The sequence below is a fragment of the Psittacula echo genome (assembly GCF_963264785.1).
Source record: "Psittacula echo genome assembly, chromosome: 1".
NCBI classification, from domain to species: Eukaryota; Metazoa; Chordata; class Aves; order Psittaciformes; family Psittacidae; genus Psittacula; species Psittacula echo.
The window spans coordinates 155,063,820-155,087,455 of NC_137735.1; the positions used below are offsets into that span (position 1 = coordinate 155,063,820).

The window sequence follows — 23,636 nt, forward strand, 5'->3', positions numbered from 1 at the left end:
ACTGAGCCTGTGGGCTTCCAGTTTGTAAACAATGGCCTCTGCCTCCACTTGGGACAGGTCTCTCAACAAGTGATAGAACAAGAGGTAGCAGCCTCAAGCTGTGCCAGGGAAGGTTTAGATTGGATATTAGGAAAAATTTCTCCACTGAGAAGGTGATCAGGTGTTGGAATGCCCTTCCCAGGGAAAAGGTGGAATCACTGTCCCTGAAAGTGTTCAAAAACCGTGTAAGTGAGGCCCTCAGTGACACGGTTTAGTGGCGGATTTGGCAGTCCTGTGGTAATGGTTGGATTTGATCTTAAAGATCTTTTCCAACCTGGTTGATTCTATGACTCCCAGGGACATGTTCTCAGATGACCTGAGCAGCTGGCGAGACAAGGCTGAACACAGGGGAGTCGGGCAAGGACGGCAGCTCCCCACGGCCCACCCAGGACACCGGGCCCAGCCGGCTCCTCCTGGAGGAAGCAGAAGCACCGGCGTCCCCCTGGGTGACGAGCACCGGTAAAAGGGCACTTCCAGCTTTATTCACGGTTGGGGCAATCGAACGGTGACTTGCAACCACCACAGCGACACCGCCCCGCCCCGCCGGCGGCACCTGGCTCCTTGCGGGCGCCTCAGGCCTGGCTCCGCCCCGGCAGCTCCGCCCTGCTCTCGCTCAGCCCCGCCCCTCGCATGCTGGGGCTGGCTTCGCTGTCGCGTCCGTTGGGTCTCTCGCTGCCGGTGGAGCCCCGGCTGCCGCCTGGCGCCGGGGCCGGCGCGGGAGGATGCGGCGGTTCGCGCGGGTGGCCCTGCTCTGCCTGGGTTGCGGCGTCTGCTCGCTGCTGTACGGCTTCAGCCAGCTGGCCCTCTCCCTCGAGCAGGAGGCCGGCGCCGGCCGGGAGCGGCAGGCCCGAGACCCCGCCGCGGACGGCGCTCGGCGACAGGCAGGCTCCGGCCGGGAAACGGCGGCGAGCTCGGGCCGAGGCGAGGCGGGGGCCAGCAGGTAATGGGGAGTGGGGGCCGGGCTGCGGCTCGGGCGGGCGGTGGTTGTCCCGCATTCCTGCGGGGAGGGCCGGGGAGACGCGGGAGCGCGCTGGCCTCCTTCCTCCCTCCCTCCTTCCCGCGGGCGGAGCGGGGCTCGGAGCCCGCCCTCGCCCCCCGCGGTGGCCGCGGGCGCCCCCGGCTGCTCGGCGCCGTCCAGCAGCGTCCGGGCTACGAGGAGGAGGCGGCGCGGGGCCGAGGAAGCGCTTTGGGAGGGAGCGAGGGGGTGCCGGTGTTTGCCTCGGCATGCCGCCTGCCGCGGAACTGAGGGCGAAAAAGCCTTAAACCCAAACAAAGTAAACTTTAAAAGCGGTGTTAGAGGGTAGCCGGTGGCCGCAGGCTGCACCCGCAGCGGGAGGGGTGGCTGCGCCGCTGCGGGAATGGTGAGATAGAGAGCGGGGAGGCTGTCCCACTGCTTGGGGAAGTGTCTGCGGCTTGCGGTTGTCCTGTGCTGAAGTCAGGCTGCTGCCCTGTTGGAACAGGGTGGGTGAAGTGAGGGGGGTGGATTTTCTTCTTCCAAGCTGAGAAACTTTCAGGCTGTTGCTCATTTCTGAGACTTGATATCTTAATGATCACCAGATATAACTTCAAACAAAAATACTTGCTATGGGATACTTCAGTCTTCTCAGAGGGAATTGTGATTTCAGTTCTGCAGTTAAAGTGGTGTAAATCTGAGCAGCTCACACCGTGCATAGCTGTGTGTTTCTGTTTCCTGCTCTTCCTGTCTGCAGAAATTTTCATGTGGTCAAGCAGCGAGTGAGATTATAGAATGGAAAAGTACTAGTTTTCCTTTAGATTTGTAGCTTCATGATCTTGTTCATCTGTGGCTACCAGAATGCTAGTGCCAGGAAAGGAGGAGTGACAAGAAATCTGTTGCTAAAGCTAGAGGAGAAATTAGGACCAGGCCTTTCTGGGCCAGCCTACCTGTAGCAGTTTAAAGCTGTGATGATTTGGTGACTGTCCCTCCTTCCAAATGCTGGACATGCTCTGGCACCCTGCATTCCTTACACAGCCTATACTCCTTTGGTCACAAGAAGTGTTGATCCAGCATGCTGACCTGCCTGAAAACTGCCTAGGGTTTGGCCAGCTCAGCACTCTGAACAGGCTCATCATGTAATTATGAAAGTGTTGTTGCTGCTGCAAAGGAGTTATGGAGGATGGCAGGATGACAGAGCTCTGACTTAATCATCATAAACCACCATGAAACAGCATTCTGAGTTGCTAGGGGTGGAGTCAGCTGAAATGTGAAACCCAGCTTTTGACTGGTCTAACTACTTCAGAGAATGTTGGGGTTTTTCCCTCCATGCTTTTGTTTTAGTTCAGATTATGGCCTGAAAAAATGTGAGCTTCTTGTTTCTCATGTCCAGATTATGATTAAAAACTTACTATGAGAAGCTGAAATCTGCTAGTCCTGAAAACATGATAACTGGAATTAACAGTTTTATGTGAGATTTCACTGGCTTAATAATCACAGAAACATAGAATGGTTCAGGTTGGAAGGGACATTAAACCTTATCCGGTCCACCCCCCCCTCTCCGCCATGAGCAGTGACACCTTCCACTAGAGCAGGTTGCACCAATCCCTGTCCAGCCTGGCCTTGTGAAGCATGGAATCATACTCTACAACTCAGAGTTATAAAGCAGGTATGTTTATTATGGGCCCTGGTGCAAGGGGGATTGCTCCTCCTAACTTGCACACCGAGGGGTTAAGCAAGCAGATATTTATTTCACACAAACAGGCATGTTCATTACGTTCCAGAGAGAGCGGAGGGGATATTGCAATTAGTTTAGGTACTTATTGTCATAAGTCTCTTCCCTTTTGGTGCTTGCGCACTGCCCTCCGATGGTCATGGGCAGGGGTCTTCAAGATGAAGTAAGCAGTCTTCCTTAGGGTGCGCTTTTCACCTTTGGCACAGTTGGGTGCCCCAGTAGTCACAGAACTAGCTGAAACCAGCCCTATCTGTAAGTTTCTTATAGCTGGCAAAGATTTAGAACAGTGTGACCTTCATACAACATTTATTGCAAGCAGAACAGGATGGGCAGACAAGGAGTATCCTAAGCTAGCAGATGTTTGAGTGTCACTGTCTCCAAACTAACTGATAATTAGAAGGATGGTAAGAAATAATTCACTCTTGTTGGTAAGACTACTAAGTTCTGTTATGACACCACAGACTTACAACACAAACATTGTTCTCTATCTTAGACCTAAGTTAAGTTAGAAGTATCTTAACCCTATATTTTCCAGGCACTTGCTTTCCTTATATCACTTGAATACTGCCAGGGATGGGGCAGCCACAGCTTCTCACCAGTGCCTCGCTGCTCTCGTAAATCAGTTTTAAATAAAAATGTTTGGAAAAATTCGTATGTATGATATTTGTTTTACTAAAGAAAATACGCAATTTACATGAAAAAAAACTTTTGTTGGGTAAAAGACAATCTATAAAGAATTTGATTTTGTAAACATTGAAATTACTTGCAGGTGCATCATGCTCCTGGTTAGCAAAAAAAGAACCAAGCCTATTTTAAAAGCTGTGCTATTCTAGTATTTGTATAAAGTGTAGTTTGTAAGTCAAAGCAACTGGTAGGCAAGAACCCCATGGAGGTACAAGAAGATTCTCCCTTGCTACAGTGAGGTGAAATGAGATATAAATCTGCCCAGCGTTTCAATGTGGAAAAGCTTCACAAACAGAGAAGGTTATTTTCCAGAGGTCTTGAGTGCCACAAATAATTCCTGTGCATACATTTTCATGAGAGCCTATCTTCTTGTAAAATCAGTCTGTTGACACCTATGTGGGGAATTCTTTATCTATAGACTTCTGTCAAACTGAAGGCTCAGGATGAACATCATCCTGTTATAAATTATTGAAGTTTTATCTGCTTTTTGTGCAAAACTCAGGTACGAGTCAGTCCCTTCGAACACTCCCTAAAAACTGTGTTTAAGGAAAAATTCTGTCCTGTGGCGGTTAAGAAATGCTCCACTGAATATTTCTTAAGATCCATACTTCAGTTATTCTCTAGCATGAAATCATGTTACACTCACCTGTGTTATTGATACACACATCTTTGTGAATGTGTTGGGGGTTTTCAGCTTTTATACTTCAGCTGTTTCTTTAGTGGAGTCTGAGCATGATAACCACATAGCTGTTTTATGCACACTTCTGACCATCCCGTGATCGTATAATATCCTAAAGAGTTCATAACCTTTTAGAGTAAATTATGTTTGGGTAACCTTCTAATCCTTCTTGAAGTTTAACATTTCATATGTGTTAATAGTAACTCTCAGTAATGAATTGCTTCAGCTATTTTCACTGATAGCTTTAAAATACAGTTTAGCAAAGCAACTGTAACTGCCATCTGAAGGCATTTACGCACTCAGCAGTGATTTTCTTTTCTTTAGCCAAGAAGGGTTTTGTTTGCCTGAATAGTGCTATAATCTGCTGTCAGTGGAGTATCCTGTCAAGTCAGTCTTTCTCCACATGCTTTCAGATCAGTTAATTAGCAGGTTGTGCTTATGAGAAGTGAATCTTCAGTTAATTTTATCAATACTACCACTTCATTTATACAGATAATGTTCATCTTTCTATTCAGGTCCAGGGAAAGTGCTATCCTGATGACAAGTTTGGGAAGTACAGCAGGAATCAGTCTGTCGTCAGTTCCGTGAATTCAGTGAGGTCAATGGATTTGACCCTATTACAATGAAATGTTTTTTTCCATTATGCTGTAGTTTGGCATTTTCACGCAGCCAGCCATGCAGTTTTGTTAACGTGTGACACTGGTATCGAACTGTCTCTCTCTCTTGCTCTCTAACTGTCCTGGCAAAGGGAGAGTTAAGTGGATCATAGTGTGTGGAAAAGTGTAGGAAGTATAACCACAAGCTTAGACAGCAGAGGGGGTTCATTGTAATAGGTAGTTCATTCTTCCCTTGCACTGTACGCAGCTGTTTTCTGTCTGTCAGAGCTTAGCCAGCAGTTTTGCCAGCAGTTTCTCAGCTATTCGTGTGCCTTAAGAAATTGGTCTAGAAACTGTCTAAGCATTTCAAAATAGGAGTAAAACTTTTAAAAGAATGAAACATTGAACAGTTTGAATCACAGAATCATGGAATAGTTAGGGTTGGAAAAGACCTTAAGATCATCCAGTTCCAACCCCCCACCATGGGCAGGGATGCCTCGCTGTAGACCATGTCACTCAAGGCTCTGTCTAGTCTGGCCTTGAATGCTGCCAGGGATGAAGCATTTACCACTTCTTTTGGCAACCCATCCCAGTGCCTCACCACCCTCACAATGAAGAACTTCCTCCTTATATCCAATCTAAACTTCCCCTGTTTAAGTTTGAACCCGTTACCCCCTGTCCTGTCACTACAGTCCCTAATGAAGTGTCCCTCCCCAGCATCCTTGTAGGCCCCCTTCAGATACTGGAAGGCTGCTATGAGGTCTCCACGCAGCCTTCTCTTCCCCAGGCTGAACAGCCCCAACTTCCTCAGCCTCTCTTCATACGGGAGGTGCTCCAGCCTCCAGATCATCCTCGTGGCCCTCCTCTGGACTTGTTCCAACAGCTCCATGTCCTTCTTATGCTGGGGACACCAGAACTGCACACAATACTCCAAGTGGAAGTTGAAAGTTGAAACTTTGTTTAAAAAAATCTGCTGAATTTGTCAAGCAGTGAAGTTGACTAGCAAATACTATTTTTCATAGAAATGTTGTGAATTAATGAAACATTATCAAGATGTTTCCACTTAAAAAGTTGTCCTGTATCAGATATTTACCATTACATCTGCTGTTTCCTATCTCATAAAGCCATTGCTTCTCTGACAAAATACATTATAAGAAATTTGTGATACTGCTGCAGGTGTTCAGGAAAAGCTCTTCAGAAATTCTCAGTACATTTGAGAGTTGAATTGAGCATCAGTCTTCCCAAATTTTCACTTCTGTGATGATAAGCAGGAAGGAACCAAAAAAATTTCATCCTTGCTGTTTTCTGCACGTTGTGCTGTGGCAGAGGCACCAGTCTATCTGTCAGTTGTTTCTTGCTGTTGATTAGACTTTGATTGTTAAGGCAGCACTGACAGGGAGGCAATAGTCATGACTGGAATTCTCCCTTTGGGCATAGTGCTAAATTTGCTGTGAAGTTACAGCAGGATAAAAGATGACACACAGACTGAAAAGTATACTTGGAAACTGTGATCTCCATTAATAGCAAGCCCACCTGTGCAGTTAACGAAAGCACTGGTGTTTGGGGGTTTCCTTATGGTTGAAACTTGACTTGCGTGAGCACAGGGCCTCAGTCTTCATCAGTGTGACTTGTGTGTTACTGTGTAGTTTGCACACAAAATTGTCCCTTCTGAAAAGTGTTTTTCCTTTCAGGTCACAGTATAGGTACCTTTTTTATGTCTGCAAGGCTAAAATTTTTACTGTCAGGGGTGTTGAAGCTAAATTAGAGAGAAACTTGAACTGGCAAACAGATCTTTGAGAATGCTTGTCTTATACTAGTGATTCTAAAACCCTTTTATTTCTTTTATGTTTTTGACAGTCATTGGTGTTAGGAGTTGTCCAACCTAGTAGTCTGATGGAGAGGCTGCTGCAGCTCTATGTCCCTGGGTCCAGCCAGTAGCAAAGCTGAGCATTTATTCCCAATGGACATCCATGTCCTCAGTCCATATATACATAGCTGGCCATAGGGAAAACAGTGCACAAACAACACAAGAATCCCGATTGGGGTGAAAGGCTTTTAAAGAAAAATATGTTACTGTGTACAGTGTGGTTCCCTCCAGTAACCAGCCTTAGACACTCAGGCTATCCAGGAACAGGATCCTATGATCTCTTCTGTTGCTGGCTTGAGCGTGTAAACCCATGGAGCTTGCAGCCCCAGTTCAGTTCTGCTACTCAGACCATCTTGGATGTGCACAGATGAGTACACTGTGGATCTTTGCAGTTACTGGCATTAGTCTTGTGGCAGTTGGCCATGGGAGTGCCTCAAGCAGGTGGGTCTTTCGGATAGCTGGTCCAGACCTATGGCCTTAGCCTTAGCTGACTCTCAGAGCCTCTCTAGTGGCTGGCTTAGACCTTCTGATCCTTCCCGTAGCCATCCCTCAGACCTTTGTCTCTTGTGGTTAGGTTGAGAGGCTCTTTCAAGTAGCTCAGACCTTCTGATTGCTGCAGTCTGGCCCAGCCTTATGACCTGTATGATACCTGGCTCCCAAGCCTCTTGCTCTTACTTGCGGGCTAGTCTGGCTTGATACTTTGCTAGTGATGATATGTAGCAACATGCACACCTACACACTGTGCGCACAGGTCTCTCCGGTTTCTGACACTGCAGGTTTGTGGGCCCCTCTGATCTGCAGCCATCTTTTCATTCGCTGGCACTTCCACCTCTGTGCATGCACATGTATGTGCACATGGAATGCAGCCCACCAGCACCCAGGAAAACAAATTGGGTTTAATGAGGAGACTGATAATCAGGCATGCAACATAGCCAGTTGTACTGACTGGCCGTAGGTTTACATGTAACTGGACCTTCTTCTCTCTGTTTTTGCATTCTCATTCCTCCCCAGTCCACCTTAGTCCCACAGTGAGCCTCACACCTATGTAGGCATCTGGTAAGCTGGTTTGAAGGGCCTTGCTTGTTTTCTCATCTGGTGGGCCTTCTGCCTGGCCCATGGACTGACTGCTCTTCTGCACTGGGGCTAGGTCAGGGTGCTCCGTGTGCCTGGGTTTCCCTCACCTGATATTATTTTCTGCTTTCTGTTGGTGGAGACTGGCCTTTAATCACATAACCTGTAATAGGTGTGAGCAAAACGTCCCTCCCTGATGTTGGAGGTGACTATTCCTGTCTGACTAGTAACCTTGCTCAGGTAACTATGACTGTTCCCGTTTGATGAACAGATACAGTGCATCTCTCTAGCTTTGTAAAACGCTTGTGACACTTATTTGTAGTCTAAGCTTTCCTCAGATTTTATTTCAAATGAAAATAAACCTTCATGAGTGTCATTTTGAATGATTTTATTGTGAACTACAAGAAGAAAATACTGTCCAATGATTCCAGCCTCTTAATCCTTTGTATGTGAAAGCTTTGTGGAATATGGGTACCATATGGGCAGCTGAGAGAGACTTCTCAGGAAAAATGGCAGGAAAAAAATCTTAGTCTAACATTAGGTAAATTACATAAATGTGTCCCAGTAACATTTTTGTTTCAAACACAAAATTTATGAATCATATCCAAGGCTCACAACCTTGTTATTGTGGTAAATGGGGCATCGGAAAGGCCTGATGTGTCAGAGAAAAGACTTGGGCAGTAATTCAAGCTTGCCTCTTGTCTTGGTAGTCTGGATTGGATAGTAGCTCAAGGCAGCTAGAAAAACACAGCTCTTGACAGCTGGAAGAGGAATCCCCTGTAATAATAATAATAATAATAATAATAATAATAATAATAATCTTTCAAACCAGAAAACTGTTTCTGAGAGAGAGTCAATTTATCCTAAAAGCAGTGGGACAGTTAATTCAAAATGCTTCACACTGGAGATTGTAAAGATGCTTTTTCAGAAAAGCACAAGATCTTAATGTGCCTTGGAGTTTTTAAGAAACTTCAAAAGCCATGAAGATTAATGTGAGAAAAATCTGGCAGAGAAAGCTTGCAGTTTTATACTGTTTGCTTTCCTCAGAGGACTGCAGATATTCTGGTCACAATCTACATTATCCTTTTTTGTACCTGGATATCTATTTGTAGAGACCATTCTTAAGTAATGAGATAGAATGACTTGACTAATCTTGCAAACACATGCAGGATACCAAAGAACTAGTCCAAAGAACCATAGCACTTCATGAGCTTTTGTGAAACACTGTTTACCAGGTCATTTTTCTCAAGTGTTAAAAGAAGAAATTATACAGCTTGCTATTTTTGATACTACGTTATTCTGGTAAGTCTGGTATTTGAACACTTTAGCCTTTACAGGTACCAGGTCATCCCACCAAGATGATGCTGATTCATTTCAAATTTGCAAAGCCAACTTCCAGTAGAGTTTTGAACTGTAGTCCTTAAATACCTTTTCATCATCACGCTGTTTGGGGGTTTTCTTCTTGCACATCCCTCTCACTTACAGATACCAACTTTCAAAGGAGTATTAATATTATTGGCATTTATGTCACCAGTGCAAAAGGGGAAGCAAAGGAGGTCACTCGAATATACGCCTTGCTTTGCAATATTGTACTTGCTCCTTTAAGATTTTAAGTCTTGATTTCCTCACCAGAGCCTCTGAAACACACTTCTGTTGCTCTTTTAAAATATTTCCTATATTACTGTTGCATAAAATGTAGTGGTGGACTATAGTAAAACCTGCTTTTTTAGTGGAGCACAAGTCAATAAATTATAAGTCTTGTCATTAGTATGGAGAAGGAAAATTGCCAGCTGTGGTGATTATTTTGGTATTGCATTAACAAATTTGTTATTGCATAACAATATTTTGTTATGAAACAATGGAATTTGTTGGTGCTGCAAAGCCGTGTTTTGTTAAAAATCAGCTTTGCAGGTTTCCACTGAATAGGGTCATGGATGAATAGGGATTGTGTTTAAATAGACAATGTAACTTTGAAAAAGAAATTCTCTGCGTGTTCCTCTGCTTGAAGTAGACAAAAGCATTGCAAAGGTGAAGGAGTTTTTGCCAGCAGTAAGTGTTGCCGTTCACTGTATTATCTGTGGCCTTATACTAAGACAACAACATAGAATTACCCTCAGAAATCCCTGCCCCTTTGTTTTTTCCACTCTGAAAATACATGGAGAGGAAAGGCTAAAGGATGGGGACCAGTCTTCCTCAAAAGAATCCTTCTGGTTGGCACCTAGTAGCTTCTCTTTTGTAGAACCCAAGTTCTGTCACATAGTCTTCTGCCAGGTAATTAACTACTCAAGTTATGTTAGAGCTAGAAAATAATCCTTTTAACTTTACCATAAAATCAGTAACACTTACATAGGTTATTTTTGTCTTATCCTGTTAGGTGTAAGAATTTGTCTGTATCTTTCTGGAATTCCTATTGGATGCTGCCCTCTGATGTTTGTGGAATGAACTGCTTTTGGGAAGCTGCTTTTAGGTAGGATCTATTATTAAATAGTACTTCATTATTTGATTGCAGGCAGGTGTAGCTCATGAGTATTTTTGGCTATTTAGCAAGGTAACAAAGCAAAATACTTTGATTGCTTCACATGCATTTCACCTGTGTATATTATGGTTGCCTTTAGCTGGGCTTTCTTCTGTTCTATTATATTTATAAAACTGTAGACTCAAGTGTTGTTACAAAGAGTAGGGTTTTTTTCCAGTTATGTTGCTTCATTAAATAGAGCCTTGCTAACATTGTTAAAAAGTCCATCTGAATATTGTCTGAAAAGTTATTGATGAATTATTTTTGATATATAAAACTTGCAGTAATACCCATGATATAACTTTCAATAAAACTGGCAGATACGTTTTGTAGTTAAGTTTGAAGTTTCTTTATTCAAGTTACATGTTTTACAGAATTTGAGGAGGGTACTTAATCCAAAAGCACTGAAACAACTGTTTGGAATGTGCATTAAGTTACACTACGTTAGAGCATAGACTGTGTCCTTAAACTTGTATCTTTAACAAGAAGTTGGTATGTTTTGATGTGGTTGTTCAGATGCTTTAGGCTGTCAGATTATGGAAGTAGCATGAAAAGAAATGGAAGAAGCCTCAAGCCACTTGACAGATATGCTTTCTAACCTGCATAGTTCTCTTGAGTACATAACTAAAGTTGTAAATCAATTTTTCGTATATTTAGGATTTCATTGATTGTCCTTTGGTACGGTTATCTCTTCTTAGTCTGAAACTTGAATATTTCTAGGTAAGCAAAGGAAATAAAAAGGTGTAATTTCACAAGAAAGTGTATTTTTGAAAATCGTTTTTTTTGTGGAAGACTTCAGGTGTGTTCCCTGTTCCTCTCTGCTTGTGTTCTGTCAGTGCTTTTTAAGGTCATCAGTTGCCAGGAAGTTAAAGAGGTGGCTTAAATTGACTTTTAGTCAGTTAGTGAAGTGCACCTGTAATTTGGGACTGTCAAGTTTTTCTTGCTGCCCTTGGTAGCCAGTGTGTCAATCCATAGGCATTCACATGACTTTTCCTTTGGCAGATTTAGCTGTCTGAAAAGATTAACCTTTTTTCTTTTCCTTAAAGGATAGCTGTTGGGAGTTTAGTTTATGAGGTTTAGCACAGAGGGGTAAATCAAATGTTAGTGCTGTTGTGTTGGAGGGCATAGTGGCTTAGCCAATGCTTAGTGGAGGGACAGGATGTGATTGTAAGCTTCATTTATCCATGGACATCTGAGCCAGTTGTGTAGTGGTGAGGGAGGAGAGGGTCTCGCTCTCTTCTGACTCTGGTGATGTCTATGAACTCTCCACAATACAGTGTAATGCGCTAAACAGGAAATTTCCTTTCTGGATTTTCTGCCAGAGTTAAGGGAGGTAGGACTTTAGAACCAGAAGAAGAGAAGCCCCATGCAGTTTCTTTGCACATACCTTAACCTGTAACTTGTATTATCTTGTTAAAAATGCCGTATGTGGCTCTGAAGACAAGTCTGTTGAAGGATACATTGATTATGTTGTTACTCAATGAGTGTAGTTTCTTTCAGGCTGAAACAGTTGTCATTGTGAACCCCTAACATTTGCAAAATTTCATGTTTATACATTTTGCAACCAAAAGGAAAAAAAGCTGCTTATATGTGTAATGGGGATGTGGCATTCAGATTAATCATTTCAGGTTGGGTTTGATGATCAATATATTACTATTAAATTAATCCTGTATATTGTGCTCATTCTGCTTGTTGATTTCATCAGTGAGATGCTCTAACTTCAGAGGGGGCCCCCCTTGCCTCCTTCAAAGTTCATTTTAATTTCTTGCCTGTTGTTAGTAAGTTTAGTTGGTTTCAGAGGTGCTGTGGCAGAGAGGAGGAGAAAGTGCTTCCTCTTTGGATAGCAGCAAGCAGTTACAATTTCTCAGTGTCTGAACCTCCTATCTAAGCCTCATTTCCTTGTATGTGCTGGAATAACACAGAAGATAGTTGCAGTTCGGTTTCAGCTTTGGGTATGAGCTATAATTTTGTTTGACTCAAAAGATGTGCATGGTACTAGGAGCACTGAGAAGCTGAAGGGTTTTTTAGACCTTTGGTATCATCTTATGCTTTGAATGTGATACGTACTCTCAAGTTTGGAGACAGATTTTTGGTAGAAGAGGAGTGAACTTAATTCCCTGCAGGTTTATTAACCACAGGAAATGAAGTCTAGCATTCTTGTTTTCTGAGATTGTGTATGTAGGGCCACTTCAAGATTCTTCATAAAGATATGGCCTCTTGAAAGCTTTTTCTGTGAACAGGTGACTTTGTCATTCCAAGTTGGGTATCTTTTGAAATAGAAAGGAATGAGACTTCTGCCATAGTGTCTTATTCCGAATAATTTGATCCTGGGTTGGCTAAACGTTTGTGTTCTTTTTAAGTGCGGTTGTTGTAGTGAGGTGCAGAATAAAGCTGGATTCTGAAGAGACTGGGATAGGGATATGAGAAAAACCTAAGAATTATATATTTGGTGGATAACCTAAGATAGCCAACTCCACTGCATGTAGACATGCCAACAAAATAATGGGAATTCCAATTAGTTTGCTTTTAATAGAAATGGCAGAGTCAGGTCATTGAACTGCACTAACACTTATTTGAATCTTGTATTTGGCCTGGTTTAATTCACAAAAAGAGAACACTGTTTATCCGGATCATAAATCAGTTTGTGAATGGAGATTCTGGTGTTCTGTTTTTGCTCTTTCAATAAACTAACAAATTTAGGTTGTTCAGAAGAGCAGAGAATGTAGCCAGAATTTCTTTGCCAATAGCAGATTCATAAAATTCATCTCGGTATTAGAATGTCTCCTTTCTCTTTACCACGTCAGTTGTTCAAGCATTGGAAGGTAGTCCTTCAGCTTTTGGATTTTTAATTCTTCTCTTTGAAAAAAACTTGGCTTGTTTTCTCTCTGTTTCTGACTTAAAGTTCTGGTTGGCTTTTTGTTTTTGTCCTGGATATCAGAACCACAGAGATTTGTTCGTCCATGAGAGAAAGAACTTGGCGTAGACATTTTTGAAATGCAGTTTGCTGTGTCATTTCCTCTGACTGCCTGTAAGTGTATAAAGTGTGAAGTGACAATAATCTTCTGTGGATTTGTAGGACTCAAATTAGTATAATAGAAGTGTTGGACACCTATAGAGTAATCTATAATTTTTTTAGGAGTGGTGTATATATAGGCTTCAGAATGACTCTTGCTATAGCTAATTCAACACCATTTTATATAGATGAGCTCTGAACAGCTGCTAAATCTAATAATGGATAATAAGGATCTTGTCTCTTCAAGTATCAGTGTAAAATCTCTTGTCTATGTAGGAAGGATTTTGGAGCTATTCTGCCCCCACGTTTATCACCATTCTGATTATCAACATTATTGAGACAGGATGTCTTGTGCTGTGCTCTTGGTACAGAATATTTGTTAGCTTTCACATTGGTAGAGGAAGCATGAGGTCACTTTCACACACAGGGCATAGATTTTATCAAGAATTTAAAAAATGCTGATAAAGATAACATGAGGCTCAGGTTTTGCATGATTTAGATGATGCGTATCATTTATAATACACTTTTCAAGGTGCTGAGTGTCATTTAGCTGGTATGCTTGCTTATTTCCAACTGAGACTGATTAATAAGACATTCTCGGGTGTCATTACTATGGCTATCTGACCTGCCTGATTTCAGTTGTTACGTGTTGTTTCTAAGTGGGTTTTAATTTGCATTACCTATGGAAAAAAGAAAAGTTTTACCGTTTTCTGAGTGTATTGAAGTCCAGGTTGTGTTGATATCCTGAGATGAATTTTGACAGTCCTGTAAAGCAGGACTTCTAAACTAGTTAGCTCATTGAAAGATGAGGCTTGGGACTTCTGTAGTCAAATTTTAAATGACTAATATGTTGTAACTTCAAACCTAATATTCTAATTGAGTGTTTAATTGAATAGATGACACTTGAACATCATGTGCACTAGTGTCATTAGCATACTTTTACGAACTAAGCTCTGATTATGAACTATTTTTAATTCAGTACAGTAGCAGAAAGCTAAGAAGTTGAGTAAAAACCTGGAATTTTCATCACTTTCGAATCTGGATGATTTCCGTAGTTACCTTGATCCTCTTTCTAATATATGTGTGGAAATGGTTTAACGGTTACATTTTAATCAGTGTAGTCTTTGTTGCCTTTTCACTCTGCCTGTTTGTTTTTCTGATAACTAAAGGCTGCTCAGTTAGGCTCCTTAATGATCAATTTGGTTTGATTAATTGATTTGGATCAAACACAAAGCATTAAAAGAAAAAAGGATGCAATAAATAAGCCATTTCTTTTGTATTTACACAGCTACCATTTGTTTTTCTGAGGTACGTCGTGCCAGGTTTGAAATAATGCAGGTTGATTATAGGAAAATATTTTCCTTGCATATTTTAATGGATATAATTTGCATTTTCCATGCTAATTGTCAAAAAGCTTGCATGTGTGAAATATTTGCACTGATAATGCGGGTAGCTTTTCATACTGAAGAAGAAAACACATTTGCGGCAGGCTTCTGTTTGTTCTTTTCGTAAATGTAAACAACTTTAACACAGCTGAGCCTGGCAGCTTAGTCCATTTGGTTATAATATCAAGGAAAATTTAATGATGTTGTGGAAGGACTGAGAGACTTTATTAAGCAACCATGTTTAGGAAGCTGAATATTGCATCCCTCATATGTGTTACAGACCATATGGAGAAAAGATCAAAGAAAAGCAAGGCTGTTGCTCTGTCAGAATGAGTGTAGGAAAACTTGTTTTGATGTAGAATGATTTTTAAAATTTTTTTTTTTTTTTGTAAGCTACAAAATAATCCTTGCATTACCATTATGAAATATGGAGGTGGTTGTATATAAAAACTAGTGGTGCAGGTTAGCAGCAGTTTTCTCAGAAAAGGACAAATGTTTTTATACTGTTCAAACCAAATGCAATTATACTAAAAATGGTAATTCCTCTCCTCAATGGGCCAGAGTAAAATTTGAAAGGACAACTGAGGTGAATTTATTGCTTCAGTTACTCATACCACTCTTGCTCTCTTAGTACCTGGATGCTAACCTTTCCTTCCTTGGCTTCCCAAGCCATGTAAAGGAAGTGTTAAGGAGAGGACAGCTTGATTGCCAGGGAAGTTGAGCAGGGAGCTCTCTGTAGATCCTGAAGTGTGTTAGTAGTACATCAACAGATGGGAAAAAGGCACAAAGTTTGTAACATGGAATTAAGGCTGACTATGGTTTCCTTGTGGCTTTCCATAGTGACAGTGCCACTGTATTTGAATGTGGCTTAAAAGCAGAGAGAAAAATGAAATTATCCTCAGACACACTGGCAGCTCTTTGAACCTGGTACCCAGGTCACACTAGATGCTGTAACACTGCAGCTGCCCTGGAAGGGTTGGAGCTTGGCATGTGGCAGTCTGTGCATGCTGCAGAAGCAGGTGTTGTGCTGTGACCTCAGTGTATAGCAGGCTAGGATTGGGACTGGCTTAATGATCACAGATTAGATGGAGTTGTGTAAAGGATTCCTTATGTCTGGGTGTTCCTGGGGGTTTAGTACCCTCTCTCTTGTGCTCTCAATGTGTTACATAAGAACAGGAACAGGAGAGCCCTACTTTAAACTTACACAGGAGATCCCCTGCTGTGGAGCCTTGTGCCAAGTCTAAAGGGCAGAGCTAAGATTTTCATGGAATTGATGAGTGTTTTAGCATCAGTACTGTTTGGGTTCTCTATCTCTCCCCCCCCCCCCAGAGTTCAGCTGGGATGCAGTGAAAGTTCTAGAAGAGAGCAACCTGTCAAAATACACCTCTAAATCTTGCTACCAAATTATTACTTCATAATTTTAATTGACCTAGAAATGCTAGTTTAATATACAGTGTGTCATGATGTGCATAAGGCAGTGCTTTGACAGACAGGTTCTGGAAAGTCTTCTTGTAGCAGCTTCATTGAGTATATCCAACTATGTTCCTCTGTCAGAGGTTATTAACCCCACAATAGAATTAATCATTGCAGAATGAAGGTCTACACTTCAACACAAAATACTTCAGGGCAAGGCTTGTACCTGGCCTTACGCTGCTGCTGAGCAGCTTGTTTTAAAGTGTATGTTTTTGCTGTCACAGTGTCAAAGTGAATTATCTGAAATGTGTTTTCTAAACTCATGGGAGTATTTGTCATGTGCTCTCTCAAGTGTTTTATTTCATTTATTTCTACTGTCCCTGCCACTTGTATAATTAGTATCCTCAGACAAATCAAGTTCTCTTGTTTGTCCCTAAACACTCAAATCCTGTCGTGGCTTCCTGCTCAGTAACTTCTATTGGATTACAGGTGCATTCTTTGCTTTGCCATTTTAATTACTGGAATTTGGTGTAAGGTTTTTTGTGGTTGGTTGGTTTGTTTTCCCCCTGCAGGAGCGAGGACTCCCACGTTATTGGAGATTTCTTTTTTTTTAGAAATGAGGGCTGTCAAGTTTTCCTTGTTAGCCTGTTCAAAACCCTTAATAAAATACAGGTTCTGTTTCACTCTGTTGTTGCTTTTCCCAGCTTCTCCACTAAGTACTGCCACACCAAAACATCAGGCTACTAGTATTTAGAAATATGCATAAAGAAATCTTCATTTGTATTTTTGTGTTTCCTGTGTTGCCTCTGAAGATTTTTAGGAAAGTGTCTTAACACTTTCAGAACCTCGACTTTGAGGTTCAGTAATGGTATTGCTCTCATACCGAACCTGTGATACTCGTGACACAAAACTTGTTCAGGTTCAGACAAGCCACAGTTCTGGTAAAATGCGTTTTATTTTGCTCGTGGTCAACTCAGCTTCTGAACTGCTAAAAAAAAAAAGATAAAGAAAGAAATGTCTTGCTGAATAATCTTGTGTAAAAAATCTTAGTTATACAAGACCCAGGGCTGTGTAGATGAACAAGGTTTTCCTGTCCTTGTCTTCTGTTGAGACCTCTGTTGCGGCAGTTGCATGACTAACTACAGCAGAGAGCAGTGGAGGGAAGATGGGAAAGAGAGTTAGAGAGGCTGGAAGATTTTGGAAGAAGGAGAGAAGGATATAGTTAAGAGCGGATAAATCTGAAAGCAATTAGGGGAAGGACCAAAGTCATGGAGGCATAATATGGAGGAACAGAGTGAGACAAGTGGATCGGGCATGTTTAATGTTGAAGGTGAGACTGCAGAGCTGGAGATGATAATCTCTGCTGGACAACTTAAACTTTATGCTACTTCTAGTAGCAGGAAGAGGAAAAAGTAATGAAAGATGCTGGCAGCAGAGGATTATTGTAAGAGGTGAGTAGTGTCCCTGGATGAAGGTGGGCCAATGATTTCCCTCTGGGAGTGGAGAGAGATGTATATGTAGGGAGAGGAGCAGCTCTGAGACCTGAATATTAAAAAGGAGGCTGTGATTGCCAGTGGTATGCATGCAGGGAAGTCGAATGTAGTTTATAATCACTAAAGGTTGTCTCTTCATGGAGTCTTGAGTAAAAACTACAATTCATAGAATCATAGAATGGTTTGTGTTGGAAAGGACCTTAAGAACATCTAGTTCTAACCTGCCTGCCATGGGCAGGGAGACAATACACTAGACCATGTTGCCCAAGGCTCTGTCCAACCTGACCTTGAACACTGCCAGGTATGGAGCATTTACCACTTCTTTGGGCAACCTGTTCCAGTGCCTCACCACCCTCACAGTAAAGAACTTCTTCCTTAGATCTAACCTAAACTTCCCTGTGTAAGTTTTAACCCGTTGTGGAGCTTCATTAACTTCTCCTGCCATAATATGTCTCTGAGACCTCTCATGCCCTTCTTAGATAGTCCCCAGAGGGAATGATAGACTTTTCTTTCCAATGGCTCCATCTGCTTCAAGCATAAAGTTATGTGTTGTGGGCTGTTTGGGTTTGAGTCCAGCTGTTCCTCATATTGTGCAAGCTGAAATTCCGTTGTTACTAGCTTTTTCTAAATATTTTTTTTGCCTTTTCAAAAAAATATTTTTAAGCACAGATTTTAAAAAATTGAAGTAATGAAGTCAGAAACTCATAGAACAGATTGTGTGAACAAAATGACTGTAAAAGCATTATAATATGATCAGTCTATTTTTTGTTGTATGGCTTGAAGTGTTCTTTCATTCACAGATGTCACTCGATGTAGAAATAAGCAAATAATAGTCTTTGAATCTCAGTGTGTTGTAGAGCTGCTTTGGCATCCTTTTCATCATACCTTATTCATGGAAAGCCATACATGTGGTTCAGGAACTTGGCTTTCAGCTATGCAGTTTGTGTAGGTTGTGTCCTTATTTATCACATGACCTTGCACTATCCCTGTAAGCTCTCGTGACTGCAGGGCTTAGTTACTGTAATTCCCTTTTCAGTGGATTAGTAATGAGGCTAATCTGCTGTTTGCAGCTTGTTCAGACTGCAGCAGTGTACTGCTTACTGGGTTTCAGCTACCCTCATCACAGTCAGCTTGCTTTGTGTTTTTCACATTAGCTACTTACTGCATGGTGTAATGTTTAAATTAGCTTTATGAATAAAGGTCTGAATGGGCATGCCTAGTTACATTTCAGGATTCTATTTTACTTTTTTTTTTTCCTGTTAACCTAAACTAATTCTTATTCTTTTTTTTTTTTTTTTTTTCCCCCTGTTTTTTTCTGCAAGACTTAGAAAAGATTTCAGTCTGTGGATTAAATCATCCAAATACAGAAGTCTGTGTATAGGTGTCTATGTCAAGTAGGTCTTAAGCATTCACTGAAACTGAAAGAGCATAGAGAATGATCCAGGTGACTAGCCATTAAGTTGCTGAGAAGTAAATGGCTGCTGTTAGTTGAGCAGAACTTGGCTATCCTACACATCTCCTTGGGACTAGTAGATACATGATCTTTGAGACACCCAGTCCTTTTGGACTGGCACCCAGAGGTCAGGTGGGATGTTCTAGAGCTTATTAAATGACAATATGGAATCAAGCCCTAGGTATTTTTTTTTGAAATAAGATTGCTTTTTATGCTCTGTATCCTGCTGAGTAGATCTCCATTGGCTTTATTGAGACTTTGGATACAATCTTATATGTCAGCATCTTCATTTAGGTGTCCTGTTTTGGATCTGAAACTTACCTATGAGGTCTTTCACCCATGTAATTTTTCATAATGCCCCAAACCTTGACTTAAGACAGACTGCATGTTCTAATTAAAACTTTATTAATCTTAAATCCCTGGGATGCTGGAGTTTTTTAGTTCCAGGGCGTTAAACTCTTCCAAAACACAATGTTTTTTAAATGTAGCTATTGTTTATGGCATTAAACTCCGGCAGTTTTGCAGTGATAACTTTGCTTGTATTTTGTCTCATGGAACTCAATGTGTGTCACTATTCCATGCCTTAAAGAAAAAAAGGCATATTTGCATAATATCTTTTATCAACTTAAAGGAAGACTTGTACACATCTAAATGCTTTAGTTACATAAAAATTAGGTGGAGATTAGTTGCTAAGAATCACATCTGTTAATTTCTGTTTGAATTGTCTCTCTCTTTGGCAAACTTCTAAGAATACTTGGTATGTTTGCCAAGAATTTCTGTACTGTTAGTAGGTTGGGGAAGTATTTTCTAACTTCATTTTTTTTTTTCTTTTTTGTCTGAATAACTTGGATTTAAAGTTGTAATTTAAACCTTTGGATACTCTTGAGTTCTCTTAGACCCCCTCCTCCCATAGTCTGTGCAACTAGCTCAAGCATAGGATATTGTTTTGAGGATTGGCTTTGAGCTGACATATGTTTAAAACATTTGACTGTTTTTCTGACTAATTAAATCTATGAAATCCAGGAGTAGATGGGTTTAGGTTTAGTATGTCCACTGCGTTTAGTTGATGGTATTTACCCAATCATCATTTTCGCCTGTTGTATTAAAATAATGAAATAACTTTTGAATGTATCCTGTATGCTACATACCAGGCACTTCTCACTGTAACTGTTGGACAGCAGCTGTCTTCAGGAATAAAGAAGTTCCCAGTCCCCACACCTTGCAGTGGTTTAGCTCCAAGGACACGGGCAATGCATGTGATCACAGTACCTAAGGGACTTTCCAGAACCACTGAGAGCCACCAGGACATCCCACGAGGCCATTTGAGCTGTTAATTTCCCAGCTTTCTAATCCAAGTTGTACTCCTGCAGGATGGAAGGAGAGAAGAAAGCTTTTTACGTTTTGCCAGTGCTTAGGAGAAGGGTTTGACAAAAGGGCAGAAAAAAGACAAAGCACCTAGATCATTCAAAAATGTTCTTAGCAGAACTCCTTAAAAGTCAGGCTTTTTTCACTTTTGTTGTTGAGTTTAATTCTGCTATATTTATCGTGTTTACCTATCTCTGTATTGAGTCATAGAATCATAGAATAGTTAGGGTTGGAAAGGACCTTGAGATCATCTAGTTCCAACCCCCCTGCCATGGGCAGGGACACCCCACACTAAACCATATCACCCAAGGCCTCATCCAGCCTGGCCTTGAACACTGCCAAGGATGGAGCATTCACAACCTCCCTGGGCAACCCATTCCAGTGCCTCACCACCCTCTCAGTAAAGAATTTCTTCCTTAGATCCAGTCTAAACTTCCCCTGTTTTTTAACCCGTTACCCCTTGTCCTGTCACTACAGTCCCTGATGAAGAGTCCATCCCCAGCATCCTTGTAGGCCCCCTTCAGATACTGGAAGGCTGCTATGAGGTCTCCATGCAGCCTTCTCTTCTTCAGGCTGAACAGCCCCAACTTTCTCAGCCTGTCTCCATACGGGAGGTGCTCCAGTTCCCTGATCATCCTCGTGGCCCTCCTCTGGACTTGTTCCAACACTTCCATGTCCTTTTTATGATGAGGACACCAGAACTGCACACAATGCTCCAAGTGAGGTCTCAGGAGAGCAGAGCAGAGAGGCAGGATCACCTCCTTCGACCTGCTGGTCATGCTCCTTTTGATGCAGCCCAGGATACAGTTGGCTTTCTGGGCTGCAAGCGCACACTGAAGCCGGCTCATGTTCATTTTCTCATCGACCAACACCCCCAAGTCCTTCTCCGCAGGGCTGCTCTGAATCTCTTCTCTGCCCAACCTGTAGCTGTGCCTGGGATTGCTCCAGGGAAAGAGGAGAAAATGAGCTCATGCATGGACTTAATGTCTTTCACATTTTGATGTAAATTCATGTGATCTTTCTTTTAACTGTTGTTTAACTATTTGGATGGAATTCCTTGCTAGTGTTGGATGGCAAAATTACTAAGAAAATAAATGTTTAGTTTCTGTACAGCTCTTCCATACTTTATTTTCCCCTCATAGGCTGGCATGGTGGGAGTGAATATGAGAATAGTTCAGGTTAAATGTAAGCCTATATATGAGGTGTAATGCTGTGGTTTGTATGTTCTGTTTGAGTTATCCTTTGCTGGTTTAAATATGATAAAAAATATTTTGTTAAATTACATGCTGCAGTAAATGGTAGAGCTTTTCTTTACGCCTGTGCTAGAAATGATGCCAAATGAAAAAATCTCTTTGTGTCAGATATGATTATATGAAGACACATCCTTCTGAGAAAATGCATCTAGCAGTGGTTGCCTGTGGTGAAAGGCTGGAAGAGACTGTTACTATGTTGAGATCAGCCATTATTTTCAGCATCAAGCCTCTCCAGTTTCATATTTTTGCTGAGGACCAGTTGCATGAGAGATTCAAAGACATAGTAAGTACCCAAATAATTTATTTAATCAATTTGTAGTACAATTTGAGTAATATATAACACTTTCTCTGCTTCTTGGGCAGTAGTTGTTGGATATAGTGACAGAAACGCACAGGTCTATAAGTAAGGTAATATGCAAGTCTTTTGTAATGTTGGATGGGGATTTTTAAATCTTCATTTCCTGCATAAAAATGCCAGTTGGTGATATCAAAGCTTCTTGTGGAGACAGATCAAAACTTCCTGATTTGTCACCTTGAATCTGTTAAATATTTGAATCTGTTGAATACAAACACAGTGTTCTAAACACAAACCAATTATCTTGTGTGAGCTTATTTAAAGTTGGTTTTACAAGAGAAAACGGAGCTCTGTCCTTTTTTTTCGTCCCTGTGCTTACCATATGAGTCAGCCTTACATTGGCTAAACAAAGTGAAACATTGGCCTTTGAAAATGGTTATGTCTAATTTTAGTAAATTCCAGTTAATGAATATAACGTTATGACTGGAGAAGCAGTATTACAAGCTGACTAATGTATAGCTGTGGAGGTGTTTACTATTTTTGTGCTTAAAATGTCATACTGTTACATTACTATATAATACATACTAATATATGCACACTAATGTCATGTGAACAGTAACTGGCAAAAGGTGGGTAAGGTTATTTGAAATTGAGAGACTTCATTGATATTTCTCCTGTAAAAACTAGGTAAGAGGGTAAAAAGCTTCATTTGATGTATCTACTTTTTGTAAATATTAATTTATTTTACTTGCTCTTACTTCTGTATATGATCTATGTTTTCTTCACAGTGGCTTGCAGGTGCCACTTTCTATTCAAGTATTTCGAATAGTTGACAGATTCTTGTAGTTCAGGAAGCATTTCTGTTATTGAAGAGAGGTCTTTGCAGTTGTGTTCAATTATCAATTTGAATGGGGGCTGATTTCTTTTTTGTAATATAGTTGAACTGAAGTAATTTTCATGATCTTTTCTTTTCACATAGCTTGATGACTTCCCCTATGAAGGAAAAGTTAATTACACATTATATCCGATAACATTTCCAACTGAGAGTGCAACAGAATGGAAGAAATTATTTAAGCCATGTGCTTCACAGAGGCTATTCTTGCCAGTAAGTTATTCTGTAATAGGACAATACAGAAGTTCTTTATCGAGGCATCAAGCAGTCTTGTTAATCTGGTTTCTGCTTAGTTTTAAATTAAGGACTACTACTCCTCCTAAAAGTTACTTCTGTGACATCCTGAAAAAACCCTCTGAATTTAACCCTTCTTCCGTGGCACTAATACGTTATAGAATGAAAGTCCTTTTCTCCTTTACTGCATTATGGCACGGTATCCTCAGTGAGAGGTGCAGGTCATGTCATCCTGTCAGAGGTGAGGATTTATCACACCTGGAAAGTGTTAGAATGAAATGAGAAATGGGCTATTGTTGACAGTGTTTTGTGCAGCCTTTTCTTTGCTCATCTAGGATACTTCAGAAATCTAAGGCTGGCTGAACTATAACAATGTCAACTGTCTCCCAAATATTGTCTCATCTGGGGCTCCCTTACACCTCTCCCTTGTTTATTAAAAAGTGGGGGAACAGGAGGAAGGTAGGAGTTCCTGCTATGGTAATTTTTCACCTGGCCTGTCACTTACTTCTGAGGAGCCCCAGGATATAAAATACAGACTGAGTGCTTTTGCATTACTATTCTGTATGAAACCTTATTTTCACTCTACAAAAATTTTCCAAAATGAGAAAAAGGGAATGATGACAAACTTATTAACTGCAAACCGTCAGTCTAAAGGGAATTTATTTGCATACAACAAATGTATCAAGCTTCATTGTGTAATGG

The 23,636-nt window shown here is 41.2% G+C and overlaps 1 protein-coding gene across 1 annotated transcript in view; it reads left to right on the plus strand.

Moving 5' to 3' along the window:
* Window positions 1–761: 761 nt before the first annotated feature.
* GXYLT1 (glucoside xylosyltransferase 1) overlaps window positions 762–23,636 on the plus strand; it is a gene marked incomplete at both ends in the record, with an annotated part of 33,300 nt that continues 10,425 nt past the window's right edge. Inside the window, 4 exons of the mRNA XM_080636356.1 lie at window positions 762–979; window positions 9,998–10,090; window positions 21,622–21,796; window positions 22,788–22,913. Of these exons, the coding sequence (XP_080492482.1) occupies window positions 762–979; window positions 9,998–10,090; window positions 21,622–21,796; window positions 22,788–22,913 (612 nt within the window). The remainder of the gene's footprint in view (window positions 980–9,997; window positions 10,091–21,621; window positions 21,797–22,787; window positions 22,914–23,636) is intronic.